The sequence below is a fragment of the Melospiza melodia genome, chromosome 2 (assembly GCF_035770615.1).
Source record: "Melospiza melodia melodia isolate bMelMel2 chromosome 2, bMelMel2.pri, whole genome shotgun sequence".
Taxonomy (NCBI): domain Eukaryota; kingdom Metazoa; phylum Chordata; class Aves; order Passeriformes; family Passerellidae; genus Melospiza; species Melospiza melodia.
In genome coordinates this window covers 125,766,956-125,782,666 of record NC_086195.1, presented here as the reverse complement: position 1 = coordinate 125,782,666, position 15,711 = coordinate 125,766,956, and the positions used below count along the sequence as shown (strand labels likewise).

Genomic DNA, 15,711 nt, shown 5'->3' with positions numbered 1-15,711 from the left:
CCTCCCATGGGTTAATAATTGGTGAAAACTGAACTTGGTACAATGGGTATCTCAAGTGAGCTGTTAGCGCTGAAGAAAGGTCTTGAAGTCATCATAGGTTATATTAATGAAAATGTGGTATCAGTGTTTGGTGGGGAATTTTGAGAATTACTTGGAAAGGACCAGGGAATAAAATAGTAAATGAGCTATAAATAGCATACTGCATTCCTTGGTAGTGGAGGGATGCCTGGATCTGCAAAAGAAAGGGCAGGAGAACTAGAAAGCATGGGCAACAATGACCATGAGAAGTAAGGGAGGGTTAGTTAAAGCATGGTGCTTATAATGCCAGGGTTGGGGGTTTGATTCCTGTATAGGCCATTCACTCAATTATTAGAATTGATGATCCTTGTGAGTCCCTTCCAACTCAGACTATTCTGTGATTCTGAGATATCAAATAGTTGAGATGTCTTAACCTTGGAAAGCAGTCTTTTATACTGGAAATACAGTCTTCAGATTGCACTGAATTTTTTTAAAGCAGTGAGTAGAAGTTAAAAAAAAAAACCTCCAGGAAGCTGAGAAGAAGCTACACAAGCACTACTAGCAGGGTAGTTTATATTGATTTGTTGTATTCCACAGAGAGGAAGAACAAACAAATTCCAGTCATGATATGATGCGTGTACTTGGAGAGACAGGAAGGTATAACAGACATTACAAACTGGGTAGCTGCTGACTTTCTGAAAGAGCACTGGGAAGCTGGTTAGTAATGGAAGAAAGATGTGCTGCTGCATCCTGTTTGGGAATAGATTGATCACTGAGAGTAAATTCTTACGTGAAGCTATCACTTTGACATGGTGTAGTAATAGCAGCTGGGAAATACCAGCCTGCTGGAAAGCAAGGCCTTAAAGAAGATTTGAATTGTCCTCAGATTTCCTGAGACTTCCTGAATGTGTACAGAGGGTTGCTTAAGGACCAGTTACAACCCTCCTGATACAACTCTTGTAAAAATGCTCATTTTATATATATATATATATATATATAATATATATATTATATATATATAATATTGCTTCTGTATTGGACAGTCAAAGAAAAGAGAGGAATGAGAGTTGTACCAAGTCCTTCTGACCCCACTGGCATCTTCAAAAGTCATCTCAGAGAAACAGCTGCTAAACCTGACAACCCCTTGACAATTGATTTGGCAAAAAAAAAGTCTCCAGTATTTTAAGACTGGTTGGTTCATAATTTTCTTACTGTAGTCAATCTTTGTTGCTTTTTTCTTTGCTCTGTTTTGTCGTTGGTTGGGGAGTTTTTTATTTGTTTTGAATAGGTGGGTTTGGGGTTCTTTCCTCTCAACTATATTGTGGAACATCAGTCTGCTAGCAGATACCTGGGTTATTATTTTTGTAGTTGATTTATCTTTCACATGGCTTAAGACTTGCTTTACCTACCAGTGCTGATTGTGTATAGGTTATGAACAGGGAGAGAGAACAACCTTTCCTCCAGGGTCAGGCTGCTGAGTTGCATGTATTTTTCTGAAATAATGGATTCTTGGGGTTGTTTGTTCTTTAATTCACTGCCTTCAGCTGTAGGGGGGAGACTTAGATGAAAGTTGGGAATATTCTCTTGGAAAGGCCTGTTCCAGCTAAATTTTATCTCCTGTATATCAACATGTTTCAGAAGGCTATGCCATATGCTGTGGCATTAGTCATGTTTGTCAGGTGATACTGAAAATGATTTCAATAGCCACAAAGTGTAAGGGTAGAAAAAGAGAGGATTATGCTTATTGTTAAATGGTGGTTGTCTCTATTACTCTGCTTTAAGAGAAAAATTGGAAGACGAGAAACATACTCATATTAAAGCAGTGACCTGTAAGTTTTCATAGAAGAAAGTTTGAGAGAACATACTGCGAATTTTAATTTCTTTTTATGCTTCAAATGTGTAAATGCTACATTTATATTGAGACTACATGTTTCAGGGCTAGTTTCCATTAATATGCATTGGTAGTATAGATGAGACTATTTGCTAAAATACTACAATGTGCTGACCTGAAGCTCTCTGCTTGTATTTGTTTTAGGGGTTGTTTCTCTATTGGCTGTTCATCCTTCTACAGTAAATACAATTGGAAAACAGCTCCTGCCAAAAACATTTGGACAGTCTAATGTCAACATTGCACAACAAGTGGTAAGGACACTTTGTGGGGTTTTTTTGGTTTCTTTGTTTGTGGGATGTGGGGGTTTTTTGGTTGTTGGGGTTTTTTTGTTTGTTTTGGGGTTTTTGTTTATGTATTTTGATTATTTGGTTAGTTATTTGTTTTTATTGCTTATCCTATTGTTTACATATACAGCAAATCTGAAGTAGCCTGGTAGTCTGTATCACTCATGATGGGCAGATAATCTAAGTTTGTTTCTAATTTTAGTAGACTTAGGTTAAAAAAAATATGTATTGTGTAAAGAAGTTCAAAGGTGACTCACAAATGAACGTGAAGTTACCTCAGTGTTCAGGTGGCTTCACATTTTGTTAGTCTTGCCATTTAAAATCAATGTCTCTTTCAGATTCTGCTCTGAAATCTGGCATAGGGAAATGTAAATGAAGTCCATAAACGTGTTTTTGCGGAAATTTGAGCTAGATGGAATAAAATTGAAAGCATAACTAGATTTTAGTTCTTAATTTAAGTATTGTTTTGCTGAAATACTTATTTTAAACTTTGTGTGAGATATATGAAATTAGATGTTCTAAGGAATCTTATAATAATGCAATAGGTAATGCATAGGTTATAGTAATTCTTTCAGTAATCAAAATTAGAATTCAGTGATCTGAGTAGAATTAGTCTCAGTCGTCTGGAAAGCAACTGTAACATATCAACATTTGAACTAGAGTGTCTTATATTTGGGCTTCTTCTTCATATGAAAGCAGCGGAGTAGATTTTGAATGTAGAGTGGATGTTAATCAAACTTCTCTGTCCCACTCTAGAAATGAACCTGTGAATTTGTGCACACTTAATTTCTTCCTTTCTAGAATTGAATATTTCAGGACTGTTCTGAGTGCAGTAGAAGTTCAGGGTTTGCTGCTGCCAGTTTGTTTTTTCTCCAGCTGTAATTATTTTCCTCCTCAACCCTGCCCCTGTTCTGGTTTGGCTTTCATCTTATTACAGAGTGATACAAATTCTAGAGGTACAGTGGTGGGGCTGCTCATGGAATTAGTAAGGCTGGGAATTGGAGAGTGGGACTTTCTGCAAGCAAGGTGTTATATCATCTCTTGCAGTCTTCTGGCAATTCATCTAGGGAATAGAAACCAGTTTACAGCTTTCTTCAGTTCTCCATATAATCTATTTACTTGAATAGCACATGGGTGGTTTTCACTCTTTGGAGACATTTGGTGAGCCAGACCAGTTGGTATCAGAACTGATAGTACTTTTTTTCATGGGGATAAAGTGAGCAGGTTCACATGTGTCCTGTGCCAGCATTCCCCACCCTCATGCCATCTCCTACAATTCTAAGTTTTCTTTATGAAAAGCAGTAGAGGAGATTTGGCTTTACATAAGAGACAGAAACATTTCAAGTATGGTGCAATGCTCCTGAAAAGGCATACCTAAGATATTCTGGCTGTCAGAAGTGGATATGGGACACAGTCTCAAGCTGCATCAGGGAAATATAGGTTGGATATTAGGAAGAAGTTTTTCACAGAAAGAGTGATAAAATGTTGGAACGGCCTGCCTGGGGAGGTGGTGGAGTCACCATCCCTGGATGTGTTCAAAGAAAGACTGGATATGGCAGTTGGTGCCATGGTTTAGTTAAGCTGTTTAGGCCATGGGTTGGACTTGAGGATCTTGAAGGTCTCTTCCAACCTATTCATTCTGTCATTCTGTGATATAACAAATTTATACATTAACTGCTCAGAGATGTGGCATAATATAAAGAGAACATTTAGGAAAAAATACAGCTGTTTGTCTTTCGAGATAGCTGAAATCCTACAGTCACTAGACTACCTTAGGCACCATCTATGTAACTTTCACACATGAAATGTTTCATTTTCAGTTTTTGTATTTTACTCTTGTTGAGACTTAATTGTTGAAGATGGCTTGAGGAAGAAAAATTAAGTTTTGCTGCTCAGACAGAATGTATCTGCAGGAAAATATGGCAAGCTTGTGGATGGTTATGGATTTAGGTTTGGTTGATGTTTTTTTCATTTACCTGATGTCAGGGATGCAGCCAGCTGTCTCCACTGGGAGGTCAATGTAACCCAAAAAAGTAGGTATATCTTTCTACAAAAGAGGAATCTATAGGATATATTTTTCCCCCTAAATCCATATTTTCTAGAAAGTTACATTTTAAACAATTCAGAGATAAAATCACCTGCAAAAGTGGATGTTTTGTTTAGCTAGTTTCAGAGATAGGAGGGCACAGTTCTATGTGATGATGTATGTTATTATTACTTATGGTCAAATTACCACATCTTCAGGACAATTCACATGGAGGCTGGAAGACTGTGCTTAGCCAAGTGTGCGCTCTCAACATGTTTGCAGTGGAATGGGTTTGCCTAATTTGATGTCACTCACTGCAGTGATGCAAAAAATTCACCCTTATTCTTCCTTGTGTCTAACACAGTAGTTTTGACTTTAGTGATAGAGGCTGACACCAGGAGAGAGGGTTCTTGCAAAAGCTCTGCATTTTCTCTCTGGTTTTACTGATTTTCAGATTTTTTTGCATTCATATTTTAACTGTAATTTACTGCAGCATCCTTATACATAATTTGGTAGGGTAGGGGGTTTTTTCCCTCCCTTTTCCCCCCCATTTTCCTTGGAGGGAGAGAGTGTGTGTGTTTTGATCATGTCTAAGTTATGCTGAACAGTGTTAAGAAATCCACCAAGCAAGAAAACCTGATTGAAGGAGGTTAAAATATAAATGCCCATAACTCTTGGGGTGTGCACTAAGTATATTAGCTGTAGTCAGTTTTTTATGTGTGTATAAATTAGATGCATCTAAGAGAAGTATGTAAAGTACTAGTGTTTGGATAATGCATCATTTCAATTGTGTCACTTACAAATGTCTTGGAATTCTTACCATTTTCCACATGATTTTTCTTCACTGTAGGTTATCGGTACACCTCAGAGACCTTCAGCACAGAACACCATCCTGGTAGGAAGTCCACACACACCTAACACACATTTTGCATCACAGAACCAGACTGGAGATTCTTCACCTTGGTCTGCTGGGTGAGCAAAATGAAAGCTAGAAAGGATTAATAAAGTGTTGGAACTTTTGTTTTTAAGTGTTGTGATAGTGTATGTACTCCTCAGGCTAGCAGTGTGCAAAAGTCTTTTCCTTTTCATCAAGAGCACTTCACCACTGAAGTCTGCTGTACTAAAATAAGGAGTACTCAGACCATGAGTGCCTCTTCATTTCTTGTAAAAGAATGCAGAATATTTTCTGTAAGCTCTGGTAGATATTCTGACATTACTAACTTTTAGAGAATTTAGCTCCTAAAAGGACACAGAAATTTGTCTGACTTGATTCTATGATTTCTCTTTGCTGCTGTATTTTCAGAAAAATATGGTGTATTTCTGATTGAGCAAGGATATCCCAGAGTGCCACCTGAAATAAGAATGTAGTCCTTTTTGAGAAAAAGTATTAAATACAATGCATGCATTCTTTTGACGTGTTTTTTTCACGCAAGCTTGTTTTTAAGGGCATCTTGTTAAATGTAGTTGCTTTAAGACTAAATTTATTATTGGCCTGTTACACATAAATAGATTTCTGCTTTGGAATTATACAGTGAAATGAGATGTAAGAACTGAGACTTCCCCTTGCTGAAACTAATTTTGTTGATACTTGTATTTTCCCTCTGGTTACAAGGATATTTTTATTTAAAAACTTCACAAAGCAGAAAACTTTGTTATACTGCTTGTATCTTGTAACTTTGAAGTTCTAATAGCAATTTCATATACTGTATAACTTCAAATCTGTGTTCTAGTAATAGTATAATGTTTAGTGAGTTCAACCAATACCAGACTTTGTCTGTTCAATCAGTATCAGTATCACATTGCATAGAAAATGCTCAATCTATGTGCTACTTAAAAATAAAAATTTTTTAAAAGGACAAAAAATTCTCTCCTCTGATTCAGTTTTCATGTTCTAGTATTTATCCCCTTATCTCTTCTTGTCTTGAAGTTTGGAAGGTTTATTTATTGACTTCTTCAAGTAATATCCCTGTTGTTAATTTATTTTCTGCTACTGGAAAGAATTCTGGTCAGGTTGGATAGAGCTTTGGGCAGCCTCACTGAGCTGAAGATACCCTGGCTCAGTGCAAAGGGGTTGGACTAGATGGCCTTTAAAGATTGCTTCCAACCCAAACTGTTCTATGATTTTGTGATTCTACTGAAGCTAGAAAAGTTGCCAAAATAATAAATTTATATTGTGTTTCAGCATCAAGATACTATAATTGTGTGTAAATATTGTAAAATGTAGGGGGAAAAGTGTAGGAGAGAAGGTTGGTAAGGGATAAGAAATGGAAGAAAAGGGAAGGCTTGGGTTTTTGACAGCAGTGTGCCTGTATTTGAAAAAGAGACATCAAATATTCCAAAGTTGAAATCTTCTTAAAATATATATTATACGTATATTTAGGAAGCGGAACAAAAAAGGCGAGAAGAATGGCAAGGGTTTACGTCATTTCTCTATGAAGGTTTGTGAGAAGGTACAGAGAAAAGGAACCACCTCATACAATGAGGTGGCAGACGAGTTGGTTGCAGAATTCACTACCACTGATAATCACATTTCACCAAATGAATCAGTAAGTATATGGGAAGTCAATTACATGTGAACTGAATGGGGGAAGAGAAATTTCTCTTGAGATTTTTTCTGTTTTTCCTACTGCTAAATGAAACAGTTCAGATATTAACTGAGTTTACCCATTTGCTGTAATATGTTTATTTTCAAATATTTTTGACACAGGTATATTTTTGATTAATGCACTGTGTCTACAGCAGGCTTATGACCAGAAGAATATTAGACGACGTGTCTATGATGCCTTAAATGTCCTTATGGCCATGAACATTATCTCTAAGGAGAAAAAGGAAATCAAATGGATTGGTCTACCTACTAACTCGGCTCAGGAATGTCAGAATTTGGAGGTATGTGCATGTGGAACTTCACAGTGGCTTTGTGTTTGAGTAAATGTTTACAGCTTTAATATGTTCTGATACAATGTGTGCCTATAATCTTCTGAGGTAGCAACATGGTCCTCTTTGGACTCTTTTTACTTTATTTTTAATATACTGAACACACACTCTTCAACTTCCAGATTGTTCAAATGTGTCTGTGTTTAATTCTTCTATGTCAAAAATACAGCTTTTAAAAGTATATGTGAAGTGGTTCTGAGTGGAAGGTAGTAAAAAATTAATGTGCATTTCCAACATTGCAACAGTGGTACTCGGGAGTTGGGAAGATTTGTTTTCTCCAGATGTCAAACAGACAGTAGATCTGTGATGATAGATGTTGCATGTAGGTCAGTACATATAGACATCTCCATGCTGCAGGTCTTACATTTGGTGACAATTCTCTTAAGTGAGTATGTCAGACTTTCTTACTGCATGTCTTGGGGAGGAAGTGAACTGCTTTATACTGAAAGAGATTCGTGAATTCTGACAGGATTTTTTTACTGGCCTGAGATTTGCAGGATAATAAAGTTACTGAGGTTTCCTGGAGTAAATTCACTTCATCTGAATGGAATGGAACGTTGTATTTATTCTTAATAAGTCCAAACTCCTTCAACAGGACAAAAAATGTCAGTGAGAAGGTGCCAAAGTTAGGGGGAAAGTGGAACAAAAGTGTTTGGGTGCCTTATCTACAAAGGAATGGTTCTAATTTTTGTTTGATACAGATAATTGGTTTTTCATTTATTTTTTTTAATTACTTTTGTGGCAGTGAGTTTCAGGTGCATGAGAAGCTTCTTATGACATATCTTTTGTTTGGTTTTGAACATCTTGATATGTTGATATCTGCTGAATACTTTTTTTAATTGGAAGTGATGATGAACTAGTCGTTCCTTATTTGCTTTCTCCATCCTGTTCATTGTTTTATAGGGATCTCTCTCATGTTCTTCCCCATTATTTCATTCTCCTTTCAGTACAGTCCTAATTTATTCATTATTCTCTCGTGTAAAATCTGTTCTGTATCACTGATGATCCTGATTGCTCTTTCATATACTTGTCTTGAAATAGAACCATCAGACCTACAGAATTCAAGATGCAAACGTTCTGCTTCATAGAGTAATGTAGTGATAATTCCTGTTTGGTACTCTCTTTCTTGCCTAATAATTCAAGTTTTTGGCTGTCACAGTATAGTGAGCTGATGGATTTTGCAAATACTGCAATTTTAGATCTCTACTGAATGTCATTTTATTTCTAAAGTGTGCATGCATTAGCTTGTTTTCTCACACATACCACACTATATTTACCAGAAATAATTTAAGTGATGTAATCACAAAATGCTGTAAGACACTTGGAGTTTGCTTTATGACAAACTCTTTTTACTATGCCAGGTAACCCAGCATTGCCAGCAGATTCTGTCACCTTGTCACCTTAATCTGATTGTTGTTAGAGTAACAGTCTGTCAGTTTAATCCCCATGGGAATCTCTGGGGAGCTTCATCCACTAAGAAAGCTGTGCATTTCCTAGCTTTAAGTCTCTTAGCTCTTTTGTTATTATTTAGTACATATTAAATACTGTGAGGTCTTAACCTTGGGCTCCATAGTGGCTTCCTGTCTTTAACCGTCTTTGATGGATCTTCTCCAATACCTCCAATGTCAATAAACTCTACATAAATAGATCCTTTTTGTCTATCTTTGCCTCTTTGAGAGAATTCCAGTAACCCTTTGAGGCATAACTCAAACATTCTGTTTGCAAAGATGCTTTTATCTTCTTCACAGGTTGTTGTATTTTATTCCCCGGGGCTCTAATTCTGCTTTTTGTTTGTGCCCATAGGTAGTACTGATGTGTCTTGATAGTTAAGTCTCTAAATTATGTGTACAACCTTAATGATTGATTGCTATATTTCCTACCTCCAGTGCTCTGGTATTGAAATGATTTTAAAGGGAGAAAATGTTGCATAAAATGCTACTTAAAACCAACAAACTGACCAGTCCTTTTTGTCTGTCTTAAGGTGGAGAAACAGAGAAGAATTGAAAGAATAAAGCAAAAGCAGTCTCAGCTACAAGAACTCATTCTACAGGTACAGTCAAGGTACTCTTGTCTATAGGGCAAGGTAACTTATATCTGTATTCCTCTTGTTTTATCCCAGTCTGGGGGATGGGAACTTCTAGGAAGGCCAGAGGTGAATTTCAGGATAAGGTGTATGCAGCTTTATTTAACATTGTAGTTTAGCTGGGACCATGCTTGGCCATTGCTGTTGGGGATGCCATCAACCTTCCATCAGTTATGATGAGTTTATTTGGAGTTTCAAGTATGTTTAAATAGGATTTATGTTGATAGAAGTATTTCATACCATACCCTCTGAATTTTCCAGTTTGGTTCAGGAACTGAACTAGATACAGGCATCTAGAATTTTCTTCTGTGTTAGCATCCATCGATAAAATTATGTGACTGTACAAGTTGTCTGTCATGGTGCTCTGCATTGTGCCTTGCTGGAGACTTGCTGCCACTGGTGTGGAAGTGGTTGGACCACTGTGAAACAGTGGCTGAACTCCTTCCCAGATTTCCCTTACTACACCTGGGGAAGCAATAGTGTATTTCCCAAGTCACTGTGCTGCTGGTCCACAGAAATGTATTCCTGGGTAGCTGTGTTGCCTACACAGTGGGAATGAGAATCTCAAAAGTACAGACAGCTGCCTGATTTTTATCAGTCTCTGTGTTGGCTTTGGATTTTGGTCTTAATTATTGTTTATTTCATTTGATTTTGTGACCAGAAAAATATTTTTCTTTGTTCAGTAGCTTACTGTATGATTTATTACTTGAGTTTCTATGGTTTTTAATTATTCAAATTGCTAGTTTTTAAAATAGGAACATTCCATTGTAAAAAGCAATTTTGGTAAGATGTTAAAGTCACTAATCTTAAATGGGTAATTCAGAAACCTAATGCCAGATATTCAAATCCCAAAAATTAATTTTTTTTGTATATAAATAATTTCAGTATTAACATTTTTTGGAGTGCAGCAGCTAATGGGCGTAAATGGAGAGGAGATAGGATGCTATGGAAAAATTTATTTTTCCAGTTATTGTTCTCTCTCCATTCTGCCAGGAATCTGTCCAAGGAGCTGTGCTGGTGTAGTTAGTAGAATATGCTTTTTTTTCCTCAGTAAAGTTTTACTGGGTTGCCTTTTTTAATACTGTGATCTGTGACTCTTGTTGCATCTTAACATGCAGAAATATGGTAAACACTGTCCTTTTCTGCATTTACTTTTGCAATCATTGCTGGAATCCTTAGGAGTTTTGTTAACATGATCCTAAAAGCTTCATTCATGCTTTGATACCACTGTTGCTTTTTCTAGCAAATTGCCTTTAAGAACCTGGTGCAGCGGAACCGTCAAGCAGAGCAGCAGGCAAACCGACCTCCCCCCTCCAATTCTGTCATCCATCTGCCTTTTATCATTGTCAACACCAGCAAGAAGACAGTGATCGACTGCAGTATTTCAAATGACAAGTAAGCCAACAAAGTTTGCCATTTGGCCTTTGGTGGAGCTCTGAGTTTGTATAAATGTTCATGTAGATTTGTTAAAGGTTAAATACAAACTTACTTTACTTGTGCCTTTTGTATACTGAGAACATGCACTTTACACAGCTGTTTTATATATTCTTTTAATCAATAGACTAATTGATTCACATTTGATAACTTATTTAAGACTTGCTATCTAGAGATACTAGGCATCTCTCTTGACATTTTATATCTTACTTAACCAAGCAGTGTTCTCCTTTGTCTTTAACACCATGGAATGCAGCCAGTGGAACTGAAAATGGATTTCACTTTCAGAGCTGCTGTTCTCCACTTTTGCTTCAAAAAGCTGTATTTTTCATCAGCTAAATAAAAACTGAATGTAAACAGTCACAAGCAAATACATAAATCTTGAAAATTGATTGCTTAATGTGATGTGTCACTAGCACACTTAACACTGTGTGTAAAGCTTTTGAAATGCTGCAATTCCTGAAAATGGAAAGGTAGTTAAAGTTGTTGAAGTTAATTGAGACATTTTTTCCTCTCCAGGTTTGAATATCTATTTAATTTTGACAATACGTTTGAAATTCATGATGATATAGAAGTACTAAAACGAATGGGAATGGCTTGTGGGCTAGAATCTGGAAGCTGTTCAGCAGAGGACCTAAAAATTGCAAGGAGTTTGGTTCCTAAAGCTCTGCAACCATATGTGACAGGTTAGTTACACCAAAAAGAGTTGATTTTTTTCCTCCTTAATATAGGACCCTAAGAAAACACATGAAAATACCTTAGATCGGATAATTTCCACTGATTTGTGGTAAAGATTTCTGTCAAGTTCTGAAATTTGTCTGCTTTTTAGTGTATCTTAGGGAGCAAATAATATAGTGATTCATAAGGAGTGGAGTGTTGCTCTTTGCAAAACATTTTGCATTAAGCCACACAAGTAGATCTTTGCAGTATGTAATTCTTTTAAGAGAACAGTATTTATGCTTGATTCACTTGCAAAGGCAGTAAAGTGCAAGCATAGTGAAATCATCTGTCTTGCTTACTTCAAAACAAATGGTTTTTTGAAATGTATTTTGAAATTTTATTGTTGCTTGCACTAGCCTTTTTTAGAATTATGCGGATTTGGATATAGTACATAAATATGTTTTGTTGTTTGGGCTGCAAGACTCCTTTTCTGGACTTTAAGGATGAAGCATTTCCACTGAATTAGATGGGTGTGTTTAGAAGGATTCCTGAGAAGCATGTTGTTTGTTTTACAGAAATGGCTCAGGGATCAATCAGCAGTGTATATGTCACATCTTCATCAGGTTCTGCATCAAACGGCACAAGATTTCCAGCCAGGTGAGATGAAATTTTCAATTAGTTTTTAAAATCTGTGGTCATCAAAGAGATTGGATATTAAATGCTTCATGAAGCAAGTTCTGTTTTGATTAAATAAGTTGTAGGTATGTGTTTTAAATTTATTCTCAGACATCACTTCTGTGGTGGTTCTTAGCAGTGTCATTAAGGAAATCCTTTCCGGTATACTGGAAAGGTGTTAGAATGGTGTTATTCTTGAATGTGTTGTTTGTTTGGGGTTTTTTTCTAGTTTAGAGTTTGTGACAAGAAAACAGATACTTCTCTAAAGATGGAGTATTGGAAAGATTAACCCTTGATCATTAGTGTCTAACTTAAAATAATATTTTGACCTTTGGGTTTTAAACAGCAATCACAGAAGCTGGTAGCATGATAAACCATAACTAGTATTCAACTTTGTTACTCACTAGTTTCTTATTAGTGTATTAATCAAAAATATGTCCTTCTGTGAGCTCCACAAGGTTGTAAAATGAGTCAAATATTCAGCAGTTGGATTCTGTGATCTCTGAGGTCTTTTCTAACCTAATTGATTCTGTGATCATTGAAACGCTTGACATTTGTAACAAATGCTTAAATTAAGTTCTGCATGTTTTGTGCAAGGGAACTGAAGCTTGAGTGAGAATTCTGCCAAAATATCTTTAGAGATGCTGAACAGTACCTAAAATCTCTGTTTTGAGTAAGTTTCCTTCTGTGGTAATGAGCATAGGGTAGTGAAAAAGAGCACCATGTGTTTTTAAGACTTTGAAATTTGAATAGGCCACTGTTAGCCAGAGACCAGTAGAGAACCAGAGGCTGACTGGGGTTCATTATCTTGGTGAGAGTACAAGAACTTCCAACATTTCAATTTCTTAGGAGTTTGTAAAAGGGCCATGACAAATTATATTTAATTATAGGATATATGTGAATATTCATGGCAATAGCAATGAACATTAATGGCAAGACAAGTTGTGCTGCCAAGGCAAATAAAGGCTGTACATTTATTTAACAAGGTCTCTAAAGAAAGTCTGCAGAAGTCTGAAGATGCTGCTACCAATACTTTCATCCCAGTTTGTTTGCCTTACTCAGTAGGATACTCACGTTATGAAATCCAGTTGTTTTTATCTAAAAGAGAGGGGAATGGATTTTGGGTTTGTACTTTCAAAGTTTACAAAAACACAAGAATAATCTCTTTGTTTTGTTTTCTTTGCTTTTGAAACTGCTTTTGCAGATAATTATGGCAGACCTGTTGTGGGTCATCTGCCTACAGCTCACAGATATCTTAGTATCTTGCTGCTGAATAAATGTGCAGAACAGCAGAAGTGCTTGCAGGAGTCTTACTGGATATGTTTTTCCTGTGAGTTTATTGGGTGTACCCTGGCAGTTTCATTCTGTGTGATTATAGACCATTGAATTGGCTCCATACAGCAGCAAGTGTGCATGATTGAATGTGTGCATTAGCTGGATCAGCATTAAAAAAATTACTAGCAAATATGTTTTTGAAAGCAATTTTTAAATGATGAATGTCTTTCAAGGGAGATAGATAATTTTGTACTTTTGATACTTAGAAGGGAGATATTTTTGCGAATTTAAAACCCCATTTTGTCATGAATTTGTGGTCAAGTATAATAGTTTACCAAACTATTTAGAAAGTTGGCAATTAAATAGATTGGCAGAGTAGCAATTAATAATGGAGGCAGGAATTTTCTGGCTCTATTAAAACAAAATACTGCACAATGAGAAGAAAAGTTTCAAATTAAAAATACAGCACATGACAGTTTGCTAAGTATTATCAAGGAGTTAAGGAAAAGCTATTAATTTTCCAGGTCTTTTATTCAAGATTAGTGACTCTGAAACACATGATTCACTTGCAAGCGTTCAGTGCTACACAAAAATACTAAAGAGCTTGGCTTTGTAGCCTTAACACTAAATGTACTTTAGAAGAAACCTGAAAAACATATTTAAAGTGCCTGTGAGAAAGTTTAATTTTTATATTAAAAAACTAAAGGAAGAAACCTAATAAAAACCACTTCAAAATTACTTGAGACTGTTTCACCTTTTGGAGACAGCTTGGACATACGCTAAAGACAGTTTATAAAGTGGCCGTGGCAGATTCATTAAAGGAATGGACTAGATAGGGGAGAGATCGTGAAGCAATGCCAACTGGATTTTTTTCTTTTTCAGTGACTTTTCCAATGGTGGAGATGGAATGTTGGCTACAAGTTCCAATGGATCTCAGTATAGTGGCTCCAGAGTTGAAACACCAGTTTCTTATGTTGGGGATGACGATGATGATGACGATGATTTTAATGAAAATGATGATGACGACTGATGCCCTTTGCTTGTAGACTATTTTTTTGTTAAAATTCAGCAGGCTTCAGGAATAAATTGTTCTAGGGAGAAGTGTCTCAAATTACTTTGCCCCATCCCCCAAGGAGAATATTGGTAAGCAGTTCTGAGTTTAGAAATTGCACCTCTGATAAGCAAACAAGGATTGTTTTATGTAGGATATTTTTAAATGTGGTGTGGATGTGTGTTTTTGATACCAGTGTGTTAATGCAGAGCCTTTATTTACTCTTGTTTTAGGGGTTTTTGGTTTGTTGGTTGTTTTTTGTTTGGGATTTCTTTTTTACTTGAAGGAAAAAGAATTTTGCCCCAAATGTTCTTTCAAAGTTTGCTAAAGAAAATGTAGACACATCATTGAGAAATAAAATACTATCCTTCTGTGGAAAATGAATACACTGAATGGCAATTTATTTGGAGTGTATTTTGATTATGCCACTTTTTGAGGGATAGTGAGCTAATGTAGTAGTGTTTTTTGTTAATCATGCAGTGTCCAAAGAACCAAACAAGAAAGATACGTCCTACTTTTTTACATGTTAAATTCCAGGAATGTTGTTGTGAACTTATTTTCCCTTAAATTATATCTAACATTATGATTCCATCAAGTTTATATACTTTTCACTGTATGTTGGGACATATGAATTACAAAGTTTTTGGCAAATGTTTACTGCCAGTTGGTGCAGCTATATAAAATGTCTTGAAGGTTTGGAATGATTTATTGCTTATGGTAAAATTTGCCTGATTTCTTACAGGCAGTCTTTGGAAACTTTTTATTATATAGTTGTTTACATACTTATAAGTCTATCATATAAAGACATGTACTGAAACAAATGTTTGTATTTGTTTCATAAGCATCTTCCTGTAATCTATTATAAAGTTGAAATTAAATATAGAGAATGTTTTAAGTTTTTTAACTCAAAATTTGTCAATCATTTTTAATAGTTCATTTTTATAAAAGGAATTTCAGGGCAGGTGGTAGTCTTTTTAAATTTATTCACAAACAATTAACTGCACAAATACTGTCAGCTGCCTATTCTAAGACAGTAGTCTTTTTATTGAAACACAAATAAACTTTTCTGTAATATTTTATGAAATATAAAGAGACTATAATTGTTTGACTTGTTTAACCTTGGCACTGTTAGTTTTTATTAATAAAACGCGCATGGGCATTTTTAACAAGCTCTGTGGTTTTTCTAATTCTAGGATTATTTTAGAACATTTCACTTCTCGTCACAAGACCTAGAATTAGCTGTCTTGGGATGCTGCATCTGTGCTACAGAGGGCCCAGAGTTTTTGCTTTGATTTAGTAATTTGCCCTTAGAGCTCTCGATAACTTGTGATGCAAAAGGCAATAACTTACCTGGTATATTCTCTTCTTTCATACCTCCTT

At 35.9% G+C, this 15,711-nt stretch overlaps 1 protein-coding gene across 5 annotated transcripts in view; it reads left to right on the top strand.

Moving 5' to 3' along the window:
• TFDP1 (transcription factor Dp-1) overlaps positions 1-14,715 on the top strand; it is a 36,795-nt gene extending 22,080 nt beyond the window's left edge. For 4 of the 5 annotated variants that reach the window (XM_063149895.1, XM_063149894.1, XM_063149896.1 and 1 more), the window contains exons 4-12: positions 2,054-2,160; positions 5,070-5,191; positions 6,600-6,765; positions 6,959-7,105; positions 9,135-9,203; positions 10,480-10,631; positions 11,190-11,356; positions 11,906-11,987; positions 14,163-14,715. In XM_063149895.1, the coding sequence (XP_063005965.1) occupies positions 2,054-2,160; positions 5,070-5,191; positions 6,600-6,765; positions 6,959-7,105; positions 9,135-9,203; positions 10,480-10,631; positions 11,190-11,356; positions 11,906-11,987; positions 14,163-14,310 (1,160 nt within the window). In that variant the 3' untranslated portion in view covers positions 14,311-14,715. The remainder of the gene's footprint in view (positions 1-2,053; positions 2,161-5,069; positions 5,192-6,599; positions 6,766-6,958; positions 7,106-9,134; positions 9,204-10,479; positions 10,632-11,189; positions 11,357-11,905; positions 11,988-14,162) is intronic. The other variant, XM_063149898.1, reaches the window with a different exon arrangement.
• The last annotated feature ends 996 nt before the right edge of the window (positions 14,716-15,711 follow it).